Source organism: Oryzias latipes, chromosome 21, assembly GCF_053564925.1.
Source record: "Oryzias latipes strain Hd-rR chromosome 21, Olatipes_Hd-rR_3.1".
NCBI lineage: Eukaryota > Metazoa > Chordata > Actinopteri > Beloniformes > Adrianichthyidae > Oryzias > Oryzias latipes.
This window is the reverse complement of record NC_136257.1, coordinates 6,262,748-6,287,720: the sequence shown is the minus strand read 5'-3', so window position 1 is coordinate 6,287,720 and position 24,973 is coordinate 6,262,748. Positions and strand designations below refer to the sequence as shown.

Sequence of the window (24,973 nt, the reverse complement as noted above, 5' to 3'; positions counted from 1 at the left end):
AGTGTGCACCTGCAGTCCACACAAACACATTAAAGAATAATCACACAGGGCCAAAGTCGACTATGCTACAGCACCGTTTGAATAATTTGATGCAATTAAATAACAATGCAAGGAGAAAACGATCAAAACAAGAGCATTTCTTTGGACAGTCCTCCCACTTTCACACAGAATTTTTAAACGTCCAATATTAATTTTTTTACAGTCGAAGTTATGGTTGCTATGTGTCATAAACTACCAACAATGTCATAGGTGTACAGCGGTGGCTTCGGTCACGGGAAATGAAGATGTTGTGGCAGATGGGCGGGTAGTTCATGATAAATATCAAAGCCAAAAGCTTCAAGTTTATTATTCAGATCGTTTACAAAGGAAAACTTAAAAAGGAAAGTAAAAAAAAAAAAAACAACAAACAAAAAAAAAATATTAAGACAAATAAATACTTAAATTCAAATTGATCTGGGCCAAAAAAAAATGAATGAAAAAGCAAAAGACACATTTATGCATCACACCTGATGCGAACTTTGGTCAGTGCACACAATATGCAAAAGGCTTAAATGTTTGCTTTAGGGTTGTACGGTGGCCCTGAAGTCCAAACCACTCATCGCGAAAACATATTAAAGACCACAATGACAATTAAAAAGGGAAAAGCAAATAATACAAAAACAGCATTACATTTTAGGAAACAAACAAAATAAAAATGGAACGTTTCAGAAAACAAATGCAATTTCCAGAAATCAAAATTTTATTAACCTTTTTGCATATATGTGCTATGATTGGATGATGATGCTTGGTTTTTGAGGTTTTTTTAATGTGTCTTCATTGTCCACATTTAATAAAAGTTTCATAATTAGTACGGAGTAGATCCGTATAGATCCGAGTAGATCACTTCATGCCAATAACTTTTGGTTGCAAAAATGGACAAACGTCATCATCCAATCAGCGATGTCCCATAGGACCTTCTATTTACAGTTTCTTCTGATTATTATTTAACATTTTATTATAATTTCTGGAAATTACTAGTGTTTTCCAAAATGTTTTTTTTCTTTTTTACAGAACCCGTGATTTGCACTTCATGGCCACCGTACCTTTGTTTGATAGTCTTTTAATTTTCTGAAGACTCCATCTTTCTCAACACGGTAAACCTCACTCTTAATCTCTTAAACAGCAATCACAGGGGTGTTTCTCTTTTACATAAGGCTGCACTGGTGGGGCCTTCAAACTGCAGTTTGATGGCCCGCTTGAGATTAAGCTGCGGGTCTGTGGTCGACATTGTGTACATCACTTCCTCTGGCAAGGCACTGCAAGGTGGGGAAGGGGTAAAACTGTAACAAACAGGTGACAAAATGTTCTTCTGAGGTGGGGAATCCCAAGCTTCCCCTTTAGGGGGGCTCTGTAGTCTGTAGGGATAGTCTGACGGTGGGCTTTCTCTGTTCTTCCCAGTCAGGGGCACGTCTTGACCTGGCATTATACCAAGAGATGCCATGACCGAGTTCCATTTCCCGCTGACATACGCATTTCTGTCTGCCTGAATCAGGTTTGAGCTTTGTTTGCTTATTTTGTCTTGAAATTTAAATCCGGATGTCGAGCCTTTCTGAGGCATCTCGTAGCTGTGCACTGTAGCTGTGACCGTGCAAACAGCTGGAGGAGAGCTACCTTTGGGTAGCTTCTGGAGGCTGTCCATGCCTGACCTTCCTAGAGGAAGAAGGGTGGAGTGGCGGCTGCGGCTTCGTGGCAGTGAATGCTGTTGGATCTGTTGGACGAAACTGAGGCTGTCTGCTGGGACCGTCTGCACTGTGGCAAGCGAGTGGCAGGTGGAAGAGGTTTGGGAGCTTTGCATCGAGTGGAACCGTTCTGCAGTCGAGCTAGGAGAGGACACTGAGGACGAAGAGGTAGCGACATCACATCTGTTACTCGCTGATGTACCTGAGGAAGCTGTTTTGTTGGGTTTTGCAGGGGACACAGTACTATAGTTAGGGACTGTGCCATGGTATGGCTTGGCTCCATAGCTCTCCAAAAGTCTGACGATGGTAAAGTGTCCATGCTTTGCAGCCACTTTGACTGGACTGCGGCCATATTTATCCAAGTGATTGGGATTTGAACCCTTCTCTAGAAGCATTTTCACAATATTTGCATGTCCTTCTTGGGAAGCTATGCTCAGAGCGGTCGCTCCTTGGTGGCAGGCGAGGTTAACATCTATACCGTCTGTTTCTAGGAGACGACGTCCAACTTTAGCATGTCCCGTCCAAGCCACTGAATGCAGTGGCGGTCTTCCTTCTGAATCTTGTGCGTTAGGTTTTGCTCCGTGTTTTAAAAGAAGGTCTACTATCTCCACGGTGCCTCGCCATGAGGCCACATGCAGCGCCGTGCGGCCCTCAGAGTCTCTGGACTCCAGCGGCACGCCTCCTTTCTCTATGAGGAGACTCGCCATGTTAAGGTGGTCCTCCAGCACTAACAGATACAGCAGAGGTCGCCCCTCTGCATCTCGGACATCGGTGTCAGCCCCTCGCTTCATCAGCAGTTCTGCAACGTCAGTGTGACCCTCCAGGAAAGCTGCACTCAGCGCAGAATGCCCATCATAGGCCCTGTGGTCAATAGGAGAGCGTCTATCCAGAAGAATTTTGACAGTGCTCCAATGGCCTTCTTGGGCAGCCAGTATAAGTGGAGTGCGTCCTTCAATATCCATCTCTCCAACGCGCGCCATGCTGCCGTGTTCTGTCAAGGCAGCACAAACGGCACGGTGTCCTTCACAAGCAGCTGCATGCAGCGGAGTCCAGCCCAGGTCATCCTTATGGTTCTCATCCAAGCCTCGATCCAGCAAGGCTCGGACGACTTCAAGGCTGCCTCTCGCTGCGGCTAAGCAGAGTGCTGTTCTGCCCTCGCAATCGATGGCATCCACAGCTGCTCCCCAGAAAAGTAACCGTGACACTGTCTTCATGTGGCCCATTGCTGCAGACGCCAGCAGGGGAGTAACAGCAGCTGCTGCAGAAACGCTCCCATCAAGTCCAGCTGTTTCATCCACATCAGCACCAGCTTCCAAAAGAAGCTCAACTACATCTTCATGGCCTTCATAAGCTGCCAGAAGAAGTGGTGTCATCCCATCGTTGTCCCTGTGTCCTGGATCTGCGTTGTGTTCTAGTAAGAGACTTGCTACTTCACCAAAGCCTTGGACCCCTGCAGCTGTAGGGACGCAGAGAGCAGCAACTGACAGAGCCGTGCGTCCATCTCCATCTGCCAGGTCCACTTCTGCATTGTGGTTCAGCAGAACCTCCACGGTTTCATGATGTCCCATGTAGGCAGCAGCTATAAGCGGCGTCCGACCCTTGCTATCTGCTTTGTTGACTTGAGCCCCGTAGTCCAGCAAAGTGAAGACGATTTCCTCATGACCCCCCCATGCAGCAGCTCTCAGAGCAGTTCGGCCTTCACTGTCACACCCGTTCACGTCTGCTCCGGCGTCCAAAAGCAGCCCAACAGCCTCTTTGTGTCCTCCCCAAGCTGCAGAGCGGAGGGCAGTCCAGCCTTCGTTGTCAGCATGCTCCATCATTTGTGCCGCCGTTTGCGGGCCCTGCCCTTTGGCCCACTCAAGGAGGAGGGACAGCACTTTGACATGACCTTGACTAGAAGCTAAAGTCATGGGTGTTTGACCTTGGTGGTCACAGATCAGTGGATCAGATCCATGTTTCAGGAGGAGTTCTGCAACTTTTTCGAATCCATCAAGAGCTGCTTTAGCAAGCAAAGTCTGTCTGTCTGCAGGTCCAAGCTGGTCTACAGACAGCCCACAATCAAGCAGCTTTGTGACTGACAAACCACTGTCAAATGGCTGCTGTAAATCAGCCCCTTCTTCACAGAGAGACAGCATTCCAACTTTGATGTCTGGCTCTGATAAACATCCAGATAAGATGACTCCGCTTCTCATTAGTAGCTGAGGCACATTCTGACTGACGAGAGCAGGAAGCTGTGCTAGAGATGTGGTTAGGGCTGTGCTGCTGCTGGGGGGAAGAGCAGGCACATCCGCCCACAGCATCCACAGTGCCAAAAGTGAAGGTTTATCCTTATGGTGACCTGAGCAGACCAAGTGTGCAGCAAGCTGACAAGTGCTGTCAGCGTCTAAGTCAGGTCCTCGTAAAGTGAGAGCCATGGCAAGCATAGTGTGACCCTCGCTCCGGCCACAAAGATACTTCTGAGTGCAGTACTTGACATCCGTCAGCCACTCTGCAAAGCTGGCATGAAAAAGCAGTTTGGTGCACCCGGGTCCACTGATCAACAGAGGGGAAAGTGTTTGAAGTTTGTTCTGGAAGTCCTGGATGCTCAGTGAGGTGTCCTGAGTCCACACTGCTGTAAACAGCTGCAAAGATGTGAGGGGCTTCGGTGAAGCCAAGAGAACATTAAGAAGAGGCCTGACATGGGCGAAGAGTCTCCGGGGAAACAGCCTCTGGCAGAGCCACAGGTAAAGGCCGTTGAGGGTTCCGGGGATGTCCCGGATCTCCCGCAGGCCCACCAGCGCAGCTGCCACACCGTCCAGGACCCTTTCGAGGAAAAGGAAGCAGCCGCCGCTTTTGATGTGCAGCAGATTCAGCATGTCCGCCGTGTCCGGGGTGAGCTGACGGCGCAGTGCGGCGTCTTTGTCCAGGCGACAAAGGATGTACTGTTGTACATCACGGACAGCAGGTGGCTTCCTCAGATCATCCAAGCAGAGCTTACGAAAACCTACAATACACAAAAACATTGCTCTTTAAATAAAAGGCAAGTTCAACTAAGACCATTGGTTATGAATATGAAATGACCTTGAGATGAAGAAACGAGAACTCAACTTGCTAACATGCTAAAACAATTAAAGATAATGTTGCATCTTGTAACGGTTGCTGAAATACCCCTTGTCTTCTAGTATAAAAGACTCTGGGACTCACTACAGCCCAATCATGTTACACAGACTCAATATAAACCTTTTGAGATAAATATTTTATTGTCATGTTGTGCCTGCTCTAAGTCTAGCAAGAGTGTGTCTACGTCCACTAGGCCTGCACAATATACCGCAAATTTATCGTTATCGCAATATCCAGCTCTGCAATATGCATATCGCAAAAGACGGCGAATATCGCAATAAATCGCAAACTCAAAATGTGTTAAAACAATCTTCTAGCAGCTTGAAGCATTTAATGAATCAAATAAATCCCTTTATGCTTTGACCAATCAGATGGACGCCTTCCCATTGTTGACCAATCAGATGGAGGCCTATTATGTTAACCCTGGTCCTGAAGAGCCTCAACCCTGCCTGTTTTCCAGCTCTCCTTAACCAGCTTGCTGTTGATTGGCTGACTCAAGTGATTTCACATCCTGATTGACTGAACACACCTGATTTTGGTTATCATTATCGAGCAGTCTAGGGAGAATTGGAAAACAGACAGGGTTGAGGCTCTTGAGGACCAGGGTTAGCCACCCTGACGTTTGTCCCCCATGTCGATGAGGGTCATTTGGAGTATAATTTTTAAACTGTTGCAATGAAATGGGAATGATGTTTTTGTTTATTTTTCTATTTGTTTATTTACCGCAAATTTATCGTTATCACAATATTGATCACTAATATCGCATATCGCAAGTTTTCCTCATATCGTGCAGCCCTAACGTCCACTAGTTTCAAATGTTTTATACCAGTCTGTAGGACAGCAGAGAAAACAAACATACAACCTACATTTTTCTTTTTGTAAAATATTATGTGGTTCTAAAGGAAGTTTTATTTTGAAAAACTGCTGGCTTCTCCCCACCACATCTCACTCATTTCTGACCCATGTCAAGTCGATCATCCTCTACATTCTTAAATATGTGCCGAGCTCTACTTTAAAACTCCTAAGCTAGCAAAGTTAACAAAGAAAAATAGTTTTTGGAAAGTTTGCTTTTGCAGGAAACTGCCAGTGAGGTAACAGAAGAAGAGCTTTAGACTTCAAAATAAAAGAAAGCTGCATTTAACAGACACAAAACAGGACTCTGTACTCCAAATAAGGATCTATTGCCATATTTGTTTTCTCACGCCATAACAATAATGCATAATATTCAGTAACTAATGTTACAAGGTTGATTATATTTAGAAAATACTAGTTTTAGTGACCTTTTTTTTATTTTTTATTTGTTGCACCTTAAAAGTTGGACAAGGCTGAAGTCTGATTTTTTAGCTTCCACTTTGACATTTATGGGTTAAGGGAAAATCAGTATCCCATTTTAATGGTTCCTACATGAAATCTAGAATAACGTTTAAACCAACTGCGTTTATTTTATAATGGATGAAGATAAACTTTATCCTTAGAAGTTAATGGAAACTGAAAGCTAAAAAAACCAAAATGTGGACAAACCCCTTCAGCCTCGTGCAGGCCAGTCCATGAAAATATTGTCTGACATCAATCCATAGTCTGAAACGGTTTGGGGATCACTGACTTATAGGACAGGTCACAAATGTTGCATACATACCTGAGAACATCTTGCACACAGCTTTGTTTTGGCGGCGTACAGAGCAGACCAGCAGCAGCCAGCTGGGCAGCAGGTGTTGGTTGGTGGCCAACAGCTCTGCGATGGAATCGCTCTTCCCGACACCCTCACCTGGCTCATAGTCAACATCAAGTGCGTCAATGACCACCATCAGAGTCTGAGCCGGAGGAGGAAGTTCCAGGAGAGGCTGCAAAACCGCTCTAGAGATTTGGGAGGAAGATAACAATGAAGAAAAGGCTAGGGTTACAGTTTGCCATGTAAAAACGGCAAAATATACGGTAAAATTAAGACAATCAAATCAAACCTCTTGTCAGCTCTCAGTCTAGGATGGTGTTTGTATTTTCACTTGTTGGAATACTTAGCATTATATTCAGTTTCAAAGGAATAACTCATGAGCATCATTGCAATTAACAAACCATTAGAAACCCCAAAGTGACAATCTGAAATTACATGACAACAAACATTAGCTGCAGTCAACACTTTAATGTACTGATTACAGCGAACGGACGCTTTCATTCTGGACAGCTATTAAGCAATAAAAAACACCATAAAGCTATCCATGTAAAACATTTCTAAACTTGGCAGCAAGTAAAAGGAAAAGGCTTAACTGCCCTTTAAAAGCAAGTAACACCCACTCGCTGCTTTGATGTGAATGTGAGTCAGGTTAATGGAAGCTTTGAAATGCCCTGCTACACCCAGAACACGCTGATACACATGCAGGTTTAATGCAGGTTAGCTCTCCGCTCTCAGCAGAAATTTCCTGACTCATGAGTGGCTCCGGTGTCTCGAAATCCAGCTTTGAGAGCCGTTTCTGTTTCTTCTCCCCTCGTTTCCACAGGATCAGTGGGTGTTTTGCAAACAAAGACAAAAATTATGCAGTCAAAAGAATCCAAAGCCCCTCAGGAGAACGTCAGTGCAATAGCTAGCATAATCTATAATCCAATTTTATTTTTCAGCAACCCAATGCTAGAGCAGGAATATCCATCTGTAGGCAGTGAAGCCCAGCAGTCAATCTGCAGGATCATCAAAGTTTAAACGCTATCTTTACAAAGAAGGAAAAACCTCTTTAGGAGTAGATTGGAACGTCTAGGACATCACTGGAGCTGTAGGAGTCTCACTGAAACTGCCCCACAATGCTTCAGTGTCCACATTTTTAACAAAGCCAACTGCTGCTGCTGCTCACTCCTCCGGCTAAAGAACGAGAAGCAAACAGTAGTTACTGCATTTACTGGCTTAACATATAATAGCTACTCACGACAAATTTCAGTCCATCCACCATATGTTTTAGAAATTAGGTTTCCTTCAACATTTTGCTAAAGAAAGCAGAAATGTCGGTTAATCCACCTCTGTGATTCAGATGAAAACGGCTGCTGACAGGCCTGTCATGAAAGCCTCTGTATAAATTGCAGTAGTTAGAGGCGAAACAACAAAGCCTGCTGGATTTGGAAGGCCTTAACGGCCTTGTTTGAAAGACAGTCATCAGAAATTATCCTGTGACACCAACACGACATGCATGGGTCACACAAACACGCAACTCAACACATCTGTTCTGGAAGAAGTGCAGGGTCATTTGTACACCGTTATTTGCTAAAAGCTCTAGGAATAAACAGAAACTCAACTGTTGTATTTTTCGCACTATAAGTCGCTCTGGAGTATAAGTCGTGGCAGCCCCCCCCCAAAAAAGGCATAATAAAATAAACCTGCTGCAAACAAAAGGTAGTGGAGGTTGTCTGTTGGTATTGATTTAAATTTGATCCATTGCATTTGATCCATTACCTGGCAAACCAAAACTATAACCTTTATAAACTAATTGATTCAAATATAATCAACTAAGATCCGCCCAGTGTGTTATGCCGCCTTTTGATCTGTAGTTAAAGGATAATCTGATTTCCTTAAGAACGGTTTTAATTTCTGTGACTCACCTCATTATCTTAACAGACTTGACTTTTATTGGTTACATCCTGCAGTTAAGGGTAGATTTGCAAACCCTGCCCCGGGGTGACAGCTCCATTTGACGTTCCAACAAGCTTATCATGTGCTTTAGTCATCTGATTAAACCAACACTCATCACTTCCGGAGTTTCGCGCACACATGACACACTGTCACAGAGGTAAAAGTGGTTTTAAAATGTTTAATTGTTGCTTATGTCTTTCTGTCCCATTTAAATTTCACAATGACTGACTTCTAATGGAGTCTTCTGAAGGGTTAGATTAAGGGACAAACACTTGCAGTCATTGGAGCTGAATTACAGTAATCCAACCCCATACAAGAGTTAAAAAATGTCACATTCAGGATTTTTTTTAAATCAGTGTTAAAATCTACTGGTTTTTTTAATCAATAATCCCTCAGTGGGGATAGTTATGCATGCATTATTTTATTAAAATGAAAGCTTCAAGAAAGGGCAATGTGTGACCCAAATGCCCGTTTGGAAGGAAGCATGAAGTTGCGTAAGCGGCAGAGCGGAGTGGTGGCCGAGTTGCTGGATCAACTCTCTCTTGTCAGGAAAAATAGGCTTGAAGGATCAGTCGAAAAAAAGGGATTAACCGGTGCATCTATCTGTGACATTTTTGACTCCAGAATGTCACGCGCTCTTTTATGAAGATGTCAGGAAGTCACGCCGGCTTATGAAAGGAAGGGCATGAAATGAGTCCTGCAACAGCCTCAGAGACGGAGCTCACAGGGTCGCTCCAGCTGTAATTAGATCCTCATCATTGAGGATGTAGGATGTTGGGTCTGCTTAGATCACATCGCACGGCCTCGCTTCAGCTTAGCACAAGTGGGCATTTTTTAAATTTCTGATCATTTTTTGTGGGACAGCATGTACTTTTACATGGAGAGCACGTCTCAGGGCTAAAAAAGGCGCCGGTATCACTGCCACGCAGTCTTTCCTGGTGTAATAGCAGAGCGGGCCAGCCACTCATTTCATTTCCTTTCAAAGAAGATAGAAGATGTTGGGGTTGATTCAAATTGAGGAATGAGGAAAAACTGCGATGTGCGTGATCACTTTTGCAATAAATAACCATATAGCAACTGATGCCTCATTTCCATTTCACTGCAACGGTTTTATTTAAATAAAAGTCAACATAACTTCAATTATTCATCGGTCCCTCGCTATGTCACGATTCACCTTTTGTAGTCTTGGTGTTTTAAAGAGTTTTTTCAGTGTAATTTTGCATGTTTATTTTTTTACACATGGCATCATGTTCTATGTCCAGATGATTGACAAATCAATCTCTTCCGTGCAGCGTCTACAGTACTGCACCCGCAGCTTAAATCTTCATTGCGATCAGATCTTTGTTTTCATTCTAAAATAATGGACAGATTTTTCTATCAAGGTTTGGACTTTTTGAGTTTAAACAAGAGAGGAACATGTAAAAATGTCTGTCTGAGAAAAGTGAATAAAGGAATTTTACTGTCTTCAAATATCTGTCATCCCACTTCATACTTAGCGGATTTGACCTATGGAACAATGTTCTCCAAATGACCCAGTCTACTTAGGAGGCAGACATCTATCGCAAAAGGGCTGCATCCGATTGGTCAAATGCGTAGAGGGCTTTATTTCATTTGTTACATACTTCAAGCTGCCGTAAATATAGTTTTTAGCAAGTGTGTAATGTAAACATTTAAGGTAACGCTTTATTGAATCTTTATTTATTGGATCAGATATTATAAACGTGCAAGCCTAATTCAAATGTAACTTGAAATATTCTTCTGTCTTTCACTGGTGAGTAGAACAGCCTGGTTGGAAAACTTGACAACGTGTCAGTAAGTGTGTACGGTAATTTGGAAGCTGGATCAACACATTTAAACTAGAAAGGTCCCAACAGCCCCAGTAAACCGAGGTTTCCGTGCACTCTTTGAACTTTAGCTGCATACTTTTACAAGTACAGGGAGCAGCACAGTCCAAACAGTCGGCGCAGTGTTAGTGGCTCGCTGACTGCAGCGTGATGCCAGCTGGTTTAAGGCATGCACATCGTCCGCCCCTCCTTCCCTTCCTCCCCATCTGCAAATCCAAGCCCATGTTTCACCAGTTTGACAACGGCTGTTCTCACATGGTGCGCTCTTGCCTGCAGCAACTTTCTCCCAGCTCACAAAAACTATCTCCTGGCTGTGAGCCAGTCTGGGGAGGGGGCAGGAGTGGGGAGATGTGGAATCCAGTTAGGTACTTCACACCAGAGGAGGGCAAACACAGCAGGAACGTAAAGGGACTTAGACTCATTACAGGGTAAACATGTTGGAAGAGAGTTGAAATATCCCGGAGAGGAGGGTGACCTCGCTGACTGGTGCCGAGATGGTCGCCGGGATCCTGGGGGCATTTTTTCAACTCTTTGTTCTTTTGTTTTTTTTTTTTCTTCTCCGCCTCTCTGAAAGGATGTGGACTCGTAAATAACACTGTAGCATTCATTCACACTGGAGGCCTATTGTGTCTGCTGCTGATGGGTGGCAGTGTGAGAGGAGACACAAGTACAAACCAAGGAAGAGCCGCTTCGTATTCAGGCTTTTATGCACTTTAACTCAGTTTACACAGCAAATTATTTGATACTTGCAAATATAAAAAAAACTTGTTTTCAGACATTCAAGGTCGTTTGACTTATCTTTGCTCCACATCTTTCTAGTTCTATAAAACTAGACTTTCTTTGTCATTATTTTGGAAACAAAAATGTAGATTTATGATCTGGGAATATGCGCTGGCTTTAGATTTTTTGAGGATTTAAAGTTTTTTTTACTCCTTTTGTTTACATTTTGTTCTAAAATGATTCATTTCTGCTTATTACACTCATTTTTTGTCTCTGTTATCAAAATGAACTACAGTTAGCTACATAAAAGCTCCAAAAATACAAACATATTGGTTAGAACTAGCAAAAAAAACCTTAATATTGGACTGTATAACATTCAATTTGAAAAGATTCCATCTAACAGCTTATTTTTAGCTAATAACCCTTTTTGAATGCTTTTGTGGAACTCCTTATTTCTACATTTGAAAATCTTTTCAGAGATCTAATTGAATAAAAATGATTTTCTGCATGGAGAGATCGTTATACTACTTTCTAGTAATTTTTTCTAAAGATTAGTGTTGTGTTTTTGCTAACTTTGCAGAGTAAAAAGAAGAGAAAAAGGTGTAGTAATTAAAACATGAGGAGCAGCATCTGCTGTGTGATGCCCCCTGTTTTATTTGGAGTCTGCACAAGGCAGCAGCTGTGACTTAGGAGGCATCCACCTATCAGAAGATTAACGGTAAATACTATAGCTCCACCAGATCACATGTCACGGGGGCCTTTGGCAAAACACCTGAACCCCGCCGTGCTATGCTACCATTCATCACTCTGTGGGCGTGTATGATTCAAAGTTAGGATTATTTTAATCTTCGGAATGAATGCCCGTCAGACACCTAACCTGCATCTTCTCTTTAAGCATCTGATCCATTTCTGTCAACAGCTTTCAGAAACAGTAAACTCTGTTAGGACTGTTTAGGAAGAAACTGCAGAAGAATTTGTGCCTGTTTTCCGTCACTATTTACCAAAAAACAAACTTCAGCCAATCAGCTTTTTTTGTGTTTTGGCAACAAAAGGACTGACTCCATGCAAACTCTCCTATGCAAATACTGCAGGAAAACATCTGCTGGTGTTTTTTTTCTCGTACTTTCCATAAGGTGCAAAGAGATAATTTGGCAGAGGGGCAACGCCAGATGCCCCTCCTGACACAACCAAGCTGTTATCAAATCTTGTCCTGAACCAGGAACTTACCGATTACAAAGCCAGTGCAGTGTCCTCTGCATCACAGCTCGGGGGGGTGGGGGGGAATCAAAACACAAGTTCAAAACTTCAGTTATCTGAGGAGCAGTTGTTAGTATGAAAATTAGGGCCTTTGGAGTTTCTCTGTTTACTCCGACTGGCGTTTTTGTGTGTTCAGGTTCCTCTTTTTCTGCTCTAAAGGCCAATGGCATCTAAAGTCGTGGGTGCAAATAGCTTCAGGGCATCTTCTGTTTTCTGATTCCTTTTTTCAGTTAAACCAATTTTCAGTTTCAGTCATTTGAAGCTGTTAGGTTCTTGTAGATTAGACTTTTTGTAGATTTTCTGTTCAGTTTTGTCATATTTAGAGACCCACACCAATAAAAAAAGTTGTGTTTTTGGTGTTTTTAACATGTTCTGGTGGCATCTTTTTGATAATGGAGGACATGTATTAAGACAGTTCTGCTTAAAATTGCATTTCTGAGTATTTCTTTATTCAAATTGTTGTGAATCAGAAGCAGACTAAAAATGCTGTTTGGAAAAAGCTTGTAGCTGTGACATAGGACCTACAACAGCAAGCCAGACGCGCCCTGCTCCGCTCCATTCTGATGCATCCATGTGTGTACAACTACATCCACGTACGTCTTGGTTTTCCTCTGGCTCAAAACTGTACAACTGGATAGCTCCAATATTGCTCGACATTTTTGTTGGACCAGTAATGTTAGGTTGGGGGTCTGTGGGGCTGTAAGCTAGCAAGAGAATGCATCAACAGATGTTCTGCCGCTCTGCAGAAACTACATCCTAGGAAACATGTGTTTTTTTTTTTTGGCTAAAAAATAGCATAATCAGAATTAAAAGACCACTGGGAAAGCTTTGAGAATAGATCAAAGGGTGATTGGAGTGGGAGTTGAAACTCAGTTGGGTTTGTTTAAGTCAGTCTCCCACATTCAGACCCTTCACAGAACTGCTTCTGATATACAGTGGGCCAGAAGGCATTGTGGGAAATATACAATGTCTCTTTCGGAAACGGCTCAATGCTGACACAGACATCTTGCAAAACAGTACTAATTTACGAAGCAAGTTTTTCCCCTCTAATTCTGCTAAATCGTTCTTCTTTTCCTAAGTAAGAATATCCCTGCCATTAAAATGTCGGGATTTACAGTGTGATATCACTAACAAATGATGCTGTGTTGAGCTGGAAATAAGCCATTCTGAAACATGCTCACACACGCTGAGCTCCTGCAGGAGTTTCACAGTTGTTGCTAAACTTTTTTGGATGATATTAGTTCTGGACAGTTTTTTTCTTGCCTCATGTTACAATGAAAAAAAAATGCATTTATTTAGCAGATTTCTGATTTATAAAAACAAAATTGTGACACAAACCTTTTAAAAGTTTCATCAGGGCTTCTTTGACAGCTGAGCGGCTCCAAAGCAGAGACAACAGACTCCCTGCTCAGGATGTCTTCATACCCTGAGGAGAGGAAGGGTGATGCCCTCAGCTGCTCCACCAGGCCCAGGACAAACCTCCACAGGACAGTACTCCTTTGGTCCTCTCTTTGGCAGAAATGAGAGGCAAGGCAGCGCTGGGCCAGCCCAATTGCGGTTCCGGTCTTCGAGGTGGGCCATAGCACCTCGGTGAACAGGGCGGTCTTTCCAGCACCGGGGCCCCCGGTCACCAGCAGCCCCGGCGGTTGGCCTGAGGCTGCTCGAGAGTCCAGGCAGCGGTGCAACTTTTCCAGGGCCCATTCTCTGCAGAAAAACCGCCGGCCCTGAAGCAAACTGGAGCTACTCCCGAACCCACTCCTGCTCATGTCTTCACGAGGTTCTGACATTGAACTGAGCTCCTAACTTTACATCCCATGCTCCTCCGGTGCTCCCTGTTCTTTTTGAAGCTCCGGGCAGATTTTTGTATTTCAGAAATTTCCGTCCTCGTTGGCTTTGAGTAAAAGCTTGCAGTGATAAAGCTTTCCTGAAACAGAGAACTCTAAAGGTGCACTCCTTCCTCTGCTTCATTCATCCCGATCCCTTTGTTGGTGGATTTCAGCAGCCACAGTCACCAGTGTTCTCTGTGCCTCTCCAAGGGATTCAGGAAGCTGCTCAGTCAGAAATCACAAAGACAAAGAAGGAGTGAGTCCAGGAGAGAAACTGACAGCCCATTTTCCACAGTCTCTACACCACTGGATCTCTCCCCTCCACTGTTGAGGGCTGCCTTCCCTTTTCCGATTACAGCCACATTCCTCTGCGCCGCTTCAGTTCCTGTCCTGCTTTTTCTGCTGAGAATCGATCCTCAGCTGCGGCTTCAGCATGAAATTCCCTTTAGCGTCCTCACACCCTCTCTCCCCTGTTCAAACTCAACCTCCCTCTCTCCCTCTTTCTGTTTCTCAGTCTGTCATGCTCTCTGGTTTTTCTTGTTTTTTTTTTTTTTTTGTCTCCTCCCTCTCCTGGTGTTTGTCGGCGTGTCAAGACATGCCCAGCGAGGGGAAGGCTGGGGGGTGGGGGGCGGCGGAGAGCTGCAGCTGACAGGTGGGAGGAGTTACCTAAGGGGTCAAGGTTCACCTGTAGGACAACATAGACAGCCCTTCCGACAAAGGCAGCACGCTCAAGCACAGCCGTCGTTTACGAGTGGACACTTTTTGACTCGTAGGGCTGCAGAAATCCAGTTTCCAGTCATTCATTTAGTTTTCTTTAACACATCATGAACTGACCATAAACTGCTTTTGATCTGCTTTAGGGAGTAAAACATTTTTATTTTATAAGTACAAGCTTTTAAAAAAAATGTTTTTTTGGTGTGTTTTACTAAAAAGTAAACATGTTAAAAAACATGTTCTTGTAGCATTTTGGAGGAAAAATATAAAGACAATTAAGCATAAAACTGAATTTCTGAGTATTTCTTTATTCAAATCATTCTGAATCAGGAGCAGACAAAAAAAAACGCCATTTGAAAAAGATCGTAGCTGACATGTAGTTACTACAGTCGGCATGCGGGCGCTTGTGGTGTGCGATACTAGTGATCAATACTACAATGACGACGGAATTTAACTGGTCAAATATGTAAATCGGTCTATCCGACTGGCCAAATGCCTATTAAACTCGTTAAGTACTTCAAGCTGCCATCAGATAGTTTTAGCATCTGCATAAACATTTAAGTTAACCATTTATCGCAGTTGATGCAATTCTTTTGCAAAACAAGTATCGCACAGGCTAATATCGCGATAACGATACATTTGCGATTTCTTGTGCAGGCATAGTGGTTATTTATTTATCTATTTGGCACAGTTACTGTAATGGATATTCTAGTTTTCTTCCAGCCCCCCCCCCTTTGGCGTAGAGTGAATGCTTGACTTGTTATTGAGTCGATCCAGATCAGCTCTGGCTCCAACGCTGCACAACTGTCTCTCATCTGTCTGGCATCTGCCATCAGCCGCAGATGGTTCTGCTGCATCACCAATAAATATGTCACGGCTGAATGAAAAACTCCTTCTGCTTCCAAAAGTCTCTGGGAACATTTTCTTTTCCTTTTTTTTCTTCCCCCTCTTTAAATGACCTCTTTTGTTGTCCACTGTAACCAGCCCTCACTCACCTCAACGTCCCGAAACAAGTTGGTCCAACACCAAACTCTCTCATCACAGCCAGCAGGTCACCTGTAGGTGACAACTCAACATCAGAAGCTTTAAACCTGTTCAGGTTGTGTGTGACTTTTTTGTTGCAACGTGTTCTTGGAAGGTAAATACAAACGTCTCAAACCAATATAATGTGCCAAAATATTCATGAATGTAAAAGAGTTTCTTTTTTTTTTTTAGAATATTTGAAAAATGCTGATAATAAACATATCCATGTAAGTCACTGTTTGAACATGAGTGTCTTTATAAAAGAGTGTTTTTTCCTCTTGAGACAGACATCATCATCTTATCCTGATTTTTCTTTTGTTGACCTGGAAACCGATCACATCGCCCCCGGCAACACATGAAACTAAAAACAGGTAAAAACTTTGACTTATCAGGAACTCGACATTTGCGACATGCGTATTGCACAGCTTGATATCGCGATAACGATAAATTTGCCATTTATTGTGCAGGCCTAGATTTAATATTTACTTCTTTCCTAAGTGACCGTGGTATAAGCCGGATAAAGCTCTTCGTGGGGTCCAGAAATGAAAGGATGATGCAGAGGCGGGAACCGTCCTCCGCATCGTGTTGGACGGTGTGTGGCTCCACATTGGACATTATCATTTGCTTAAACCTTGTTGGTAAAATGCTTCACCTTCACACTGAGGGAGTAAAAGGTGGTGGGAGACATTGCTGTCATAGTGTTCACCTAAAGGCCATCAGTAGTCGTCAGTGTGAAACTTCTGTCCTGGTTTGTGTCCTGATCAAAGGACAGATGTGGCTGATGTTTGTGTTGTTAAAAGTCCCACTCCGATCCTCCTGTAACCCTTGTGCTATCTTAGATGACCCCACCCTTACATTGAGGTGTTCTCCCTACCATGACAAAGGTGGATAAAGGTGGAAAGATTTCATGTAATCCATGGACACCAGTGAAGATCACAAATCATTGAAGAAAAAAGATTCAGAGCACTGTCTAGTGGGTCTAGATGACCCCACTCCCAATGTTAAAGTGCCTAGGATAGCACAAGGGTTAATCTGTTTTTTGTCGTCAACTTCGATTGAGAGAAGAACACCAGCTTAACCACAAGGTCTGGGGGAGGAGTTGTAGCTATGAATGCCTGCAAATGGACACTAAGTAGGCAGGATTTATGTTTGTTAAATCTGATAAAGAGTGTTTGGGCATTTGTTGGTGGTTAGAATTGCATTCGTCTTCTCAAGGTTACCAAGCGTTCCCAGTGGTCTTTGAATTATGATTATTCAGTTTTTAGCTCAAATCAAAAAACCTGTGTTGTTTCCTAGGACGTAGTTTCTGCAGAGCGGGATCTGCCATCTAACTACTGCTTCTTGGTTTTAAAACATGTTTTTTTTTCCATTCTGGTTGTGTTTAAAAATATTTTCCTGCTCATTCTGGCTTTAATTTGCAGTCACCAAATTGCTAATTACCCCCAGTCAGAGAGTTAGGGCAGATCCTGGAGTCACTTCTGCTACCGCCTGTCCTGTTTCACCTCACACTGTTTCATTTTTCCTCTTTTTAAGTTTTTATGATTTGGTTTAATTATTATTATTTTCTTGTGTATCTGCATCTGGTTTCCTGCATCTGGGTCCTCCAAAAAAACATGAAAAACAAAACAAAAAAAAACCCCACCAACCCTGATCATAAAAATTTCTCGCAACAGCACAAAACCAAGACCACATTTGAGAATCGCATCCTGTTACAGCAGCCTGTAAACAGATAAAATCTGTGGAGGCGTCCAGTGAAGGAATATAAGTGTTCTGTTCTTTAAAGTCAGGGCCTAACCTGACAGAACTCAGTGTTAAAAAAAAAACACCGCCGTCTTGGTCAAATGTGAGATGATTCAGAGATGGTTAATTAAAAAATAAAAAAGTTCCTTTGGCTTCAATTACCCCTGTTGTGCCCCTTTCAGTTTACAAGCTCCTCATGAGATTTCTCCCACAGAAAGCCCCAGATTTGTTTTAACAAGAAACCGACGATGGTTTGAGGAGGACCAGCATTTAGATGTGAAGTCGTCTACATTCTTTTCATGACTTTGTTGAGCGGAAAATGCTGTCGAGCTCTCGAGACACTGAGCCTCTTTGCAAGCTCAACAAAAACTGGATGGTTATCTGATTCAGGTTATTCAAACCATCATGTAAACATGATAAACGGATGTCCTTTATCGGAAAATTACCGCTACATTTATTTGTGGAGAAATTTGGATTCACATATTTATATTTCCTAAATAAACAGTTTTTGTATTTAAATGCATCCATTTGATTCACTTTGTTCTTTTATTTCATTAAATGAGCACAAAATTAGATAAAAAACGAAGTAACCATGGATAATGTCAGTGCTTAAAGTCACATAGTTAGTGTAAAACTAAAGAAAATGAATAACAGATGAATGTTAACCCTGTTTCTTTTGCAAAGAGAATAAATAGTTTGGCAGAAATATAGTAGAATCTGCAGATCTTCTGCGGCTCTGAAACTGTTGGTATGTTTAAAAAACAAAACAGGAAGTTTTATTCTGAAGTTCTACCATTCACACAAACTAGACGAAAAGACTGAAACTGTTTATGGACCAATTTTCTGAAGTTCATGCAAACATGCTGATCATTGCAGTCATCAGATTGTTGGCACACTGATAAGAAAACTACATTTTTAGAGAGTTTTGACTTTAAAAAGTTATAAAAATATATATAAAACTTTTGGGGCATGATAACTTTTAATCTTCAAAAATATGTAAAATATAAAACTGCTTGGTTGCCAGATTGTGGATTGTAAATCTTTTATAGACATTTCTCAAGGCTATCTATAAATGTTCTTTCTTTTTCTTTTTTTAAATTAAACATTTCTTATTATTTCGATGTTACAAAATGCAGACACCTCTAAAACTAGGAACTGCTGCTATCGAGGTGAAGGGACTCTCTTTGGACGACATTTGAAGTATTTTTAAGTAAGAAAATGGGTCTCCTTTTCAAAATAAAGCAAATGACGTGCTTTACTTTGAAAGGAAGAGCAAAAATTAGTTGAAAGGTGTTGAATTTAGATCATGTCAGTCAGTTATTATTAATGATTTCACCTAAATAATAAATAGATTTCAGACTTGAACTTTACTGACTTCAGAGAAATGCATTTTGAGTTCAAACTTAATTTTTCATAGAACAAATGAACCAAAAATGTCCCAAAGAAGGCAAACTAGAGTCCAGGATTCTGTTTTCTAACTTTGTTTCCTCTGAGCAGACGCATGAGCGTCCTGAGGCATTAGCTAATTTTAAATATGCTGTTAGCCGATGAGACATTTGTCAAGAAGGGTGACAGACGACCGTCTGCATGCTACCAATCTGATCATTCACTCCTGTGCCAAAGGGGAAATGTAGTTTTTCCAGATGAAGACCATCAAACATAACAAGTTTCTTTAACAGGAAAGTCAATTATTTTAGACCTTTTGTCCCCCTATTTTTCATGACTGAAGTGACGTTTTCTAAATAGATGCATGGAACCTTACATAAAAAACACCTTCACTTTCAGTCTGACCCACTTGCCGTTGTCTAATCAGATAGGCCAGGGCAAAAAAATGTCAAGTATGCACAGTCTAGAAACATGGAAATACCTTCTTTAAATCCTCAATCCTGATTGCACAACTGCCGTTTTTAAGCCAAAAGATATTTATGGATTTAGCTTACAAGACATAGCCTGCTCTACTGCACAGTGCAAATTGGTGAATGAAGTTGCTAAGCAACCCACAGAAGCACAGATATGGCTGATTGAAGAATGCCTCTTCTGCCTAAAAACTTCCTATAAGCACGCTATGTAATGTTAGCGGAAAAAAAAAAAGACCACTGGTTAAGAGAAAATGTCTGATAAAAAGCCAAATCTTTAAAAAAAAAAAAAGAACAGAGGGTAACTAGATAATCTGCTTATTTTCATGAAGGTCAAAAATGTTGAAAGACCCACTCCAATGAAAAGTCGTGTTTTTAACATGTCCTTATGGCCTCTTTCTGATAATGGAGGACATATATTGAGAAAATTAAGATTAAAATTGAATTTCTGAGCATTTCTGCACTCAAATCTTTGTGAATTAGGAGCAGATAAAAAGGTGCAGCTTGATAAAATACTTCTTTATGATGAAAAGAATTCCACAGGCTCCCTGCTCCGCTCCATTCTGATGCATTGCAGACAAATAGATCCATGAACGGCTTTTTTTTATTCTCGACCGGGTTGGCATGTGGCTCACAACATTTCTGTTGCACTGGTAATGTTAGATTTGGGTTGTGAGGGGCTGTAAACTACGGAGGAAGGGTTTCTTCGTGCCAAGGTCCCGCCCACAATTCAATTTCTAATGAACTATCGCCGCTCTGCAGAAACTCTCCTAGAAAATTAGATTTTTTTTTTTTTATGTCGGCTAAAACTGGCACAACCGTGATTAAAAAACCACTGGGAACACTTTTAAAATAGCCTTATCTTTGAATGCAATTACAAAACCAGCTGAACAAATTCCTTAAAGAAGCCATTCTCTTCTCTTGTTCACCTCCCTTTTGCTGCTTTGATGTTAAAACTGAGAAACACAAAAGTAAAAGGGAAAGGTCAAAGTGGTGTTTGTGTACCTTCACGCCGGATGACGCATCCTTTTAGATGTGGGCATCAAAGAGACTCCATTCCATTCCACCGACTCTGTAATGGAAGGAGCATATTTAATAATTGACAATATTTAAAGAAAGTGACTAAAGAGTCAGGAAGGGTAAAGGTGGATCAAATGGACAATATCTGACCGTTCTGACAGGTCAGTAGAAATCCTTCTAAAATATGAGGATTTTAAGCAGTGAATGTGAAGTAAACCAGCAAGAAATGAAGGAGTTCAAGCACCATATGTGCTACTAAAAGCTGGACTTCTATTCATGCTTTTTTATTGTTTCTGTCCAAGTGTTTGTAGGCTGATGCTGAGAAGTGCTGCCAATGCTAATGACACATTAGGATTCTAGTTGTTGCAGCAGAAATGTTTATTTCATGGTCTTTAGGAAAGTAGGAAATGTCCGTTGTCAGTTTTTCTTGTTGGCTTTTTAGAATAGTTTCCGGACTTCAAAGTTTGAAATTAAAGCGTTCAGCAACAAGGTGAAGGACTCATAAAAGTCAGCATATGACACAGTAAAATAAACATTATTCTACCGTGATAAATAGGCAAATAAATGAATATTGACTTTATATTTAAAAACTCCTGTTTTCTTCTTTTTTTTTCTTTGTTGTCTTCAGACAATGCCCCTGTTTATTTACTCTTTTACTATTTAGAAATGTATTTAGAGGATGTGTTTGTTGCAGCAAAGATGCTACTTTCTAACATTTCACACATGTTCTGCATGTTTTTGTGTCTTCTTCTTTATAAGAAATGGGGAAAATCCTCTTTTTCGTGTGTAACTTTACGTGTTGGCTGCTTTCTTCTTGCATTTGCCGTTGGAAGCACAGATCCACAGGTTCCTGCTGCTGCAGCTCCTCCTCCTCCTCCTCCTTTCTTCCTCCTTCGCTGCTAATCGCACAATTTCCTCGGTGCTGCAGCTGTTTTCCGACGACCCAACTAATCATTTATGCGTGTTTCCCATTACATCTTCAAATCTGAGTTGCATCTGCAAAAACAAAAAACACGCTCCTACCTCACAGATCTGCTTCATCTCCCTCCTCCTCCTCCCATCACCGACTCAGCCCAGGAAAACTTAACCGGATGTGTCCTCTTCTTCCTCAGCTCTTTTGAGTCATCACGCGCGATATGGTCACAGATAAATCTGCTCTCTAGGTTTTTTTCTTGCTGATTTGATCTCCAGTCTTCCTTAGAAGAGGTTCGACAGGAATAGCTGGTCTATTTACGGTGCGCGTTTAAAGTGAACGGCACAGTTTAACAAAGAGTCATGAAAATTTATGTGAAAAAGAACCGGAGAGAGGGGAAATAACTAAGCATACACAAACAAAGTAAACACGCATTGATTGCTGATTTATTTACTTGTTTTTTGGTTAAAGAAATCTTTCTTTGTGGGGCTTCTTTGTTTGTTTTGTCTCTCCAAAATTTAAAAAAGAAAGAAATGTCGCCCTCTTCTGGGTACTTGGAGATATTACAATAGCTCAATCAAAATTGTGCAAAAGAAATGGCTGTTTTCTTAGGGTTTGGGGAAAAAGTTTAATACTTTTTTTTGTAAATGCATGAAAGTATGCGATTTTACACAAGAGAAATGTGCTCCATTTGATTCAAATTCTGAAATCAAATTCGCAAATAAGAACAGTTTCTTTTTATTTCCATGGCAAATTCAGAGTGACAAGCAAATTAAATCAATAAAACCAAACCTTTAAGATTCTATTCTATTCTGTGGCTTAATGGTAAAGATTTTGATGCCATCTACATTTGAAAGAGACATTTAGAACTAACAATCCTTTGTTTGTTAAAAAAAAGTGTGATTCTATATAAACGTCACTAAAAGCAGAAGTTTTAGAAATGTCTGGAAACCAAAATCAGAATCTGTGATAGATTGAAATTTGTAAACACTCCAAATTCATTGGTGATTATCAGTTCAACTAAAGTATTTTAATAACGCAAATAAATGTTTGTCTCTCTGTTGGTGTTTGAGGTCTGGAAAGATTTTATTTCATGTTCATGCAAAAAACACGCTATTTATGTCATAAGTTAATTCCTCAAATAATATAGATTTCCATTTCCCTTCAATATTGAATAAAATTATTGTTTAAAACATTTTTTTACTAGTTTTTCTTATATTTTAAACTTGTATTATTTTTGATAGAAAAAATGCAAAATTCACTAACTGAGCTCTTAAAAAAGTCAACAAAACAGAATGAACTTCAGAGGAATTTAACAAGTTTCACTTATCCCACTGTCAAAGTGAATAAAAGACTTTAAAACCAAACAGTGTAGTTTACATAAATATAGTTACAGACCAGACCATTTTACTAACTTGGGGGGAAGGTCAAAACATTTAAAAGGGACTGCAGACAAGATAAAGCCTAAAACTTAGTCTGAAGGTAGAAAAATAAAGGAAAACTTAAAACAAAACTACCACAAATGCAAGGAAACATAACAGAAACAAATGAATACTCATATTTTAAACACTCTCCGTTTTCATCCCATATAGACCACAATGCACTTCGTTTGTGCAAAGAAAATGTTTTACATGTATTTTTTTTTAAATGAAAATGTTACCGTTTTCATCTTCAGAGTTCGGTGGATTCATAAATGGTCGCCTGTCAATTAGATTTTAACTTTGCATAATTGATGACGTCATAATCGCCATTTAAAAAAAAGTAGAGAGCATGGTGTCCGAATTCCATTCAAAATCCATAACAATATATAGCTTTTTAGTAGTTAGGGATTAAAGTGGGAATTCAAACATATCCACAGTCTTTGCCTCCTAGCTATTTAGTTATTATCTCCCTGCTCCCTAACTACTGAAAAACTATATAGTGCAGGACTATCTAGTGCTCTGGATTTTGAATGGAATTCGGACACCATGCTCATTACTTGTATCAATTAAACTGAATAAACTATTTAGGACTCATGATATAACCTTATCTGTTAGCTTGCTTTTTCTCTTTTTGCGCTTTTTCCTGCATTTTGCCAAACATAAATCCACTCTTACATGACTGCATCAAGCTGAATGTTCTCTGTGTGATTGCAGCTTTCAGACTTGCAGCAGGTTGCTCCCATCCCATTAACACTTTGTTTAGTCCGTTCCCTGTCTCTATAAACCTGAAATGACGAAAAAAGAAAGGATTCAGCTCTTGTGATTTCAATCAGGGCCAAATCAGGCATTTTAGAGTATAGATGGAATAAAACAAATCGATTTTAACCTAAAACAACGTGGACTTGAATGACTCTTTTGCTGACACAAAAACACAGATAACCCTTGACTTTCACCTGCATCTGTTTGTTCGTGACGAACAGTGAAGGCCAGCAGGCTGCAGCCAGCTCAAAGCAGGCGACAGGTAAACGGAGAATCAAGCAGAACAGCAAGCATTTTTTAGAGCGTTGGATCCTGTTGAGAAACAAATATATAAGGTGATGCACTTCACAGGAGCTGCACACATTCACACACACTCTGAGAGGACTTTACCCACTGTGGGACAGGCTGCCATTCACAACCATCCGTGGGAACGGTTTTGGTAGCAACCAAAATGGCATCAGTTGGTTTGTGAAGTGCAATTTGGAAATAAATCTGACCTTATTGATGATTATCTTATCTAGGATCTGGACAGGTGTTAGGATTATCTAGGATTATCTTATTCAGATGCTGCTTATGGTTTTCTATTAGATGTAAAACAGATCTAGACTTTAAAATATTTCTAAAATAGTATTTGAATGCATCATATAACCCCCCCCCCCCCCCAGATCTATTGATAATCATCCAACTAAAAGTTGCAGAGAAAGAGAATAAATATGTATTTTTATTTTTCCTTTATAAATACAACCCAATGATGAAATATAATCTTAATTTAGATTACAGTTTTTATCAAACGTTTACACACAATTTGAAAAGCTGGATTCCATTTCTCAAAATATAATCACAATTATCCAAACAGCACTCTCAATTTGCTGAATTTCTGGATTTTTTGCAGAAGGAAACACTTCAGGCACAACATATATTAACCAAAATGCCGTTAGTTTTCATTTTCCCAACACAGTCATCAATGATCAGACACTATTGCAGACAGTTTCACACTCCAGGGATAAATAAAAAAACATAATTGTAAAAAAAAACACCTAATTTTTAGAAAATAGCATGTGTTAGATATTGGGTCAGACATTGTTTTGCTAGTGATCATTTCAATGACAAAACAAAATAGTGACAAACCCAACACAACACAACATTCTTCATGATTAGTTTGAGATAAATCTTGGACAATCGACAGGATGTGGACCCTGTTTTATTTCACAGCATTACCTTATAATTACAATAATACAATTGCCTAATCAATTATTGAAGATGGTTAAAGTGATTGATCTGTAATTATATCACTGCACTTGCCCCAAAAAGTCATGATTTGTTATGTCAATTTTCTGATATAGGGTTATTTTTAATCATAATCATGATTTTTCTAATGAAAATAATCAGAATGTATTTTATACAACTGATCTGTATGTGGTAAATTATTATCCAAAGTAGAGTTATGTCTATTTTA

At 40.8% G+C, this 24,973-nt stretch overlaps 1 protein-coding gene across 5 annotated transcripts; it reads right to left on the bottom strand.

The window, feature by feature from the left end:
* Positions 1-308: 308 nt before the first annotated feature.
* ankrd50l (ankyrin repeat domain 50-like) lies at positions 309-21,804 on the bottom strand. Of its 5 annotated transcripts, XM_078939667.1 has the most exons (7): positions 21,448-21,804; positions 21,221-21,352; positions 20,410-20,476; positions 15,781-15,841; positions 13,584-14,293; positions 6,454-6,671; positions 309-4,701 (listed from the first exon to the last, which is right to left on the bottom strand). In XM_078939667.1, exons 5-7 carry the CDS (start codon positions 14,030-14,032, stop codon positions 1,166-1,168), a joined length of 4,203 nt encoding a protein of 1,400 aa, XP_078795793.1. In that variant the 5' UTR covers positions 14,033-14,293; positions 15,781-15,841; positions 20,410-20,476; positions 21,221-21,352; positions 21,448-21,804; the 3' UTR covers positions 309-1,165. The 5 variants fall into 5 exon arrangements, with proteins under 5 accessions (XP_078795793.1, XP_011487572.1, XP_011487571.1 ...); XM_011489270.4 differs by lacking the exon at positions 21,221-21,352 and having other exon boundaries at positions 21,448-21,643; XM_011489269.4 differs by having other exon boundaries at positions 21,221-21,488.
* Positions 21,805-24,973: the final 3,169 nt, after the last annotated feature.

Bases quoted from the DNA above. Each gene is read 5' to 3' on its own strand.
- ankrd50l (XM_078939667.1), bottom strand. From the start codon at position 14,032: ATGTCAGAACCTCGTGAAGACATGAGCAGGAGTGGGTTCGGGAGTAGC. The intron at 6,672-13,583 runs GTTTGTGTCACA...CCAAATCTCTAG, and splicing joins CCTGATGAAACTTTTAAAAG to AGCGGTTTTGCAGCCTCTCC. The intron at 4,702-6,453 runs GTATGTATGCAA...TGTGTATTGTAG, and splicing joins TGTGTGCAAGATGTTCTCAG to GTTTTCGTAAGCTCTGCTTG.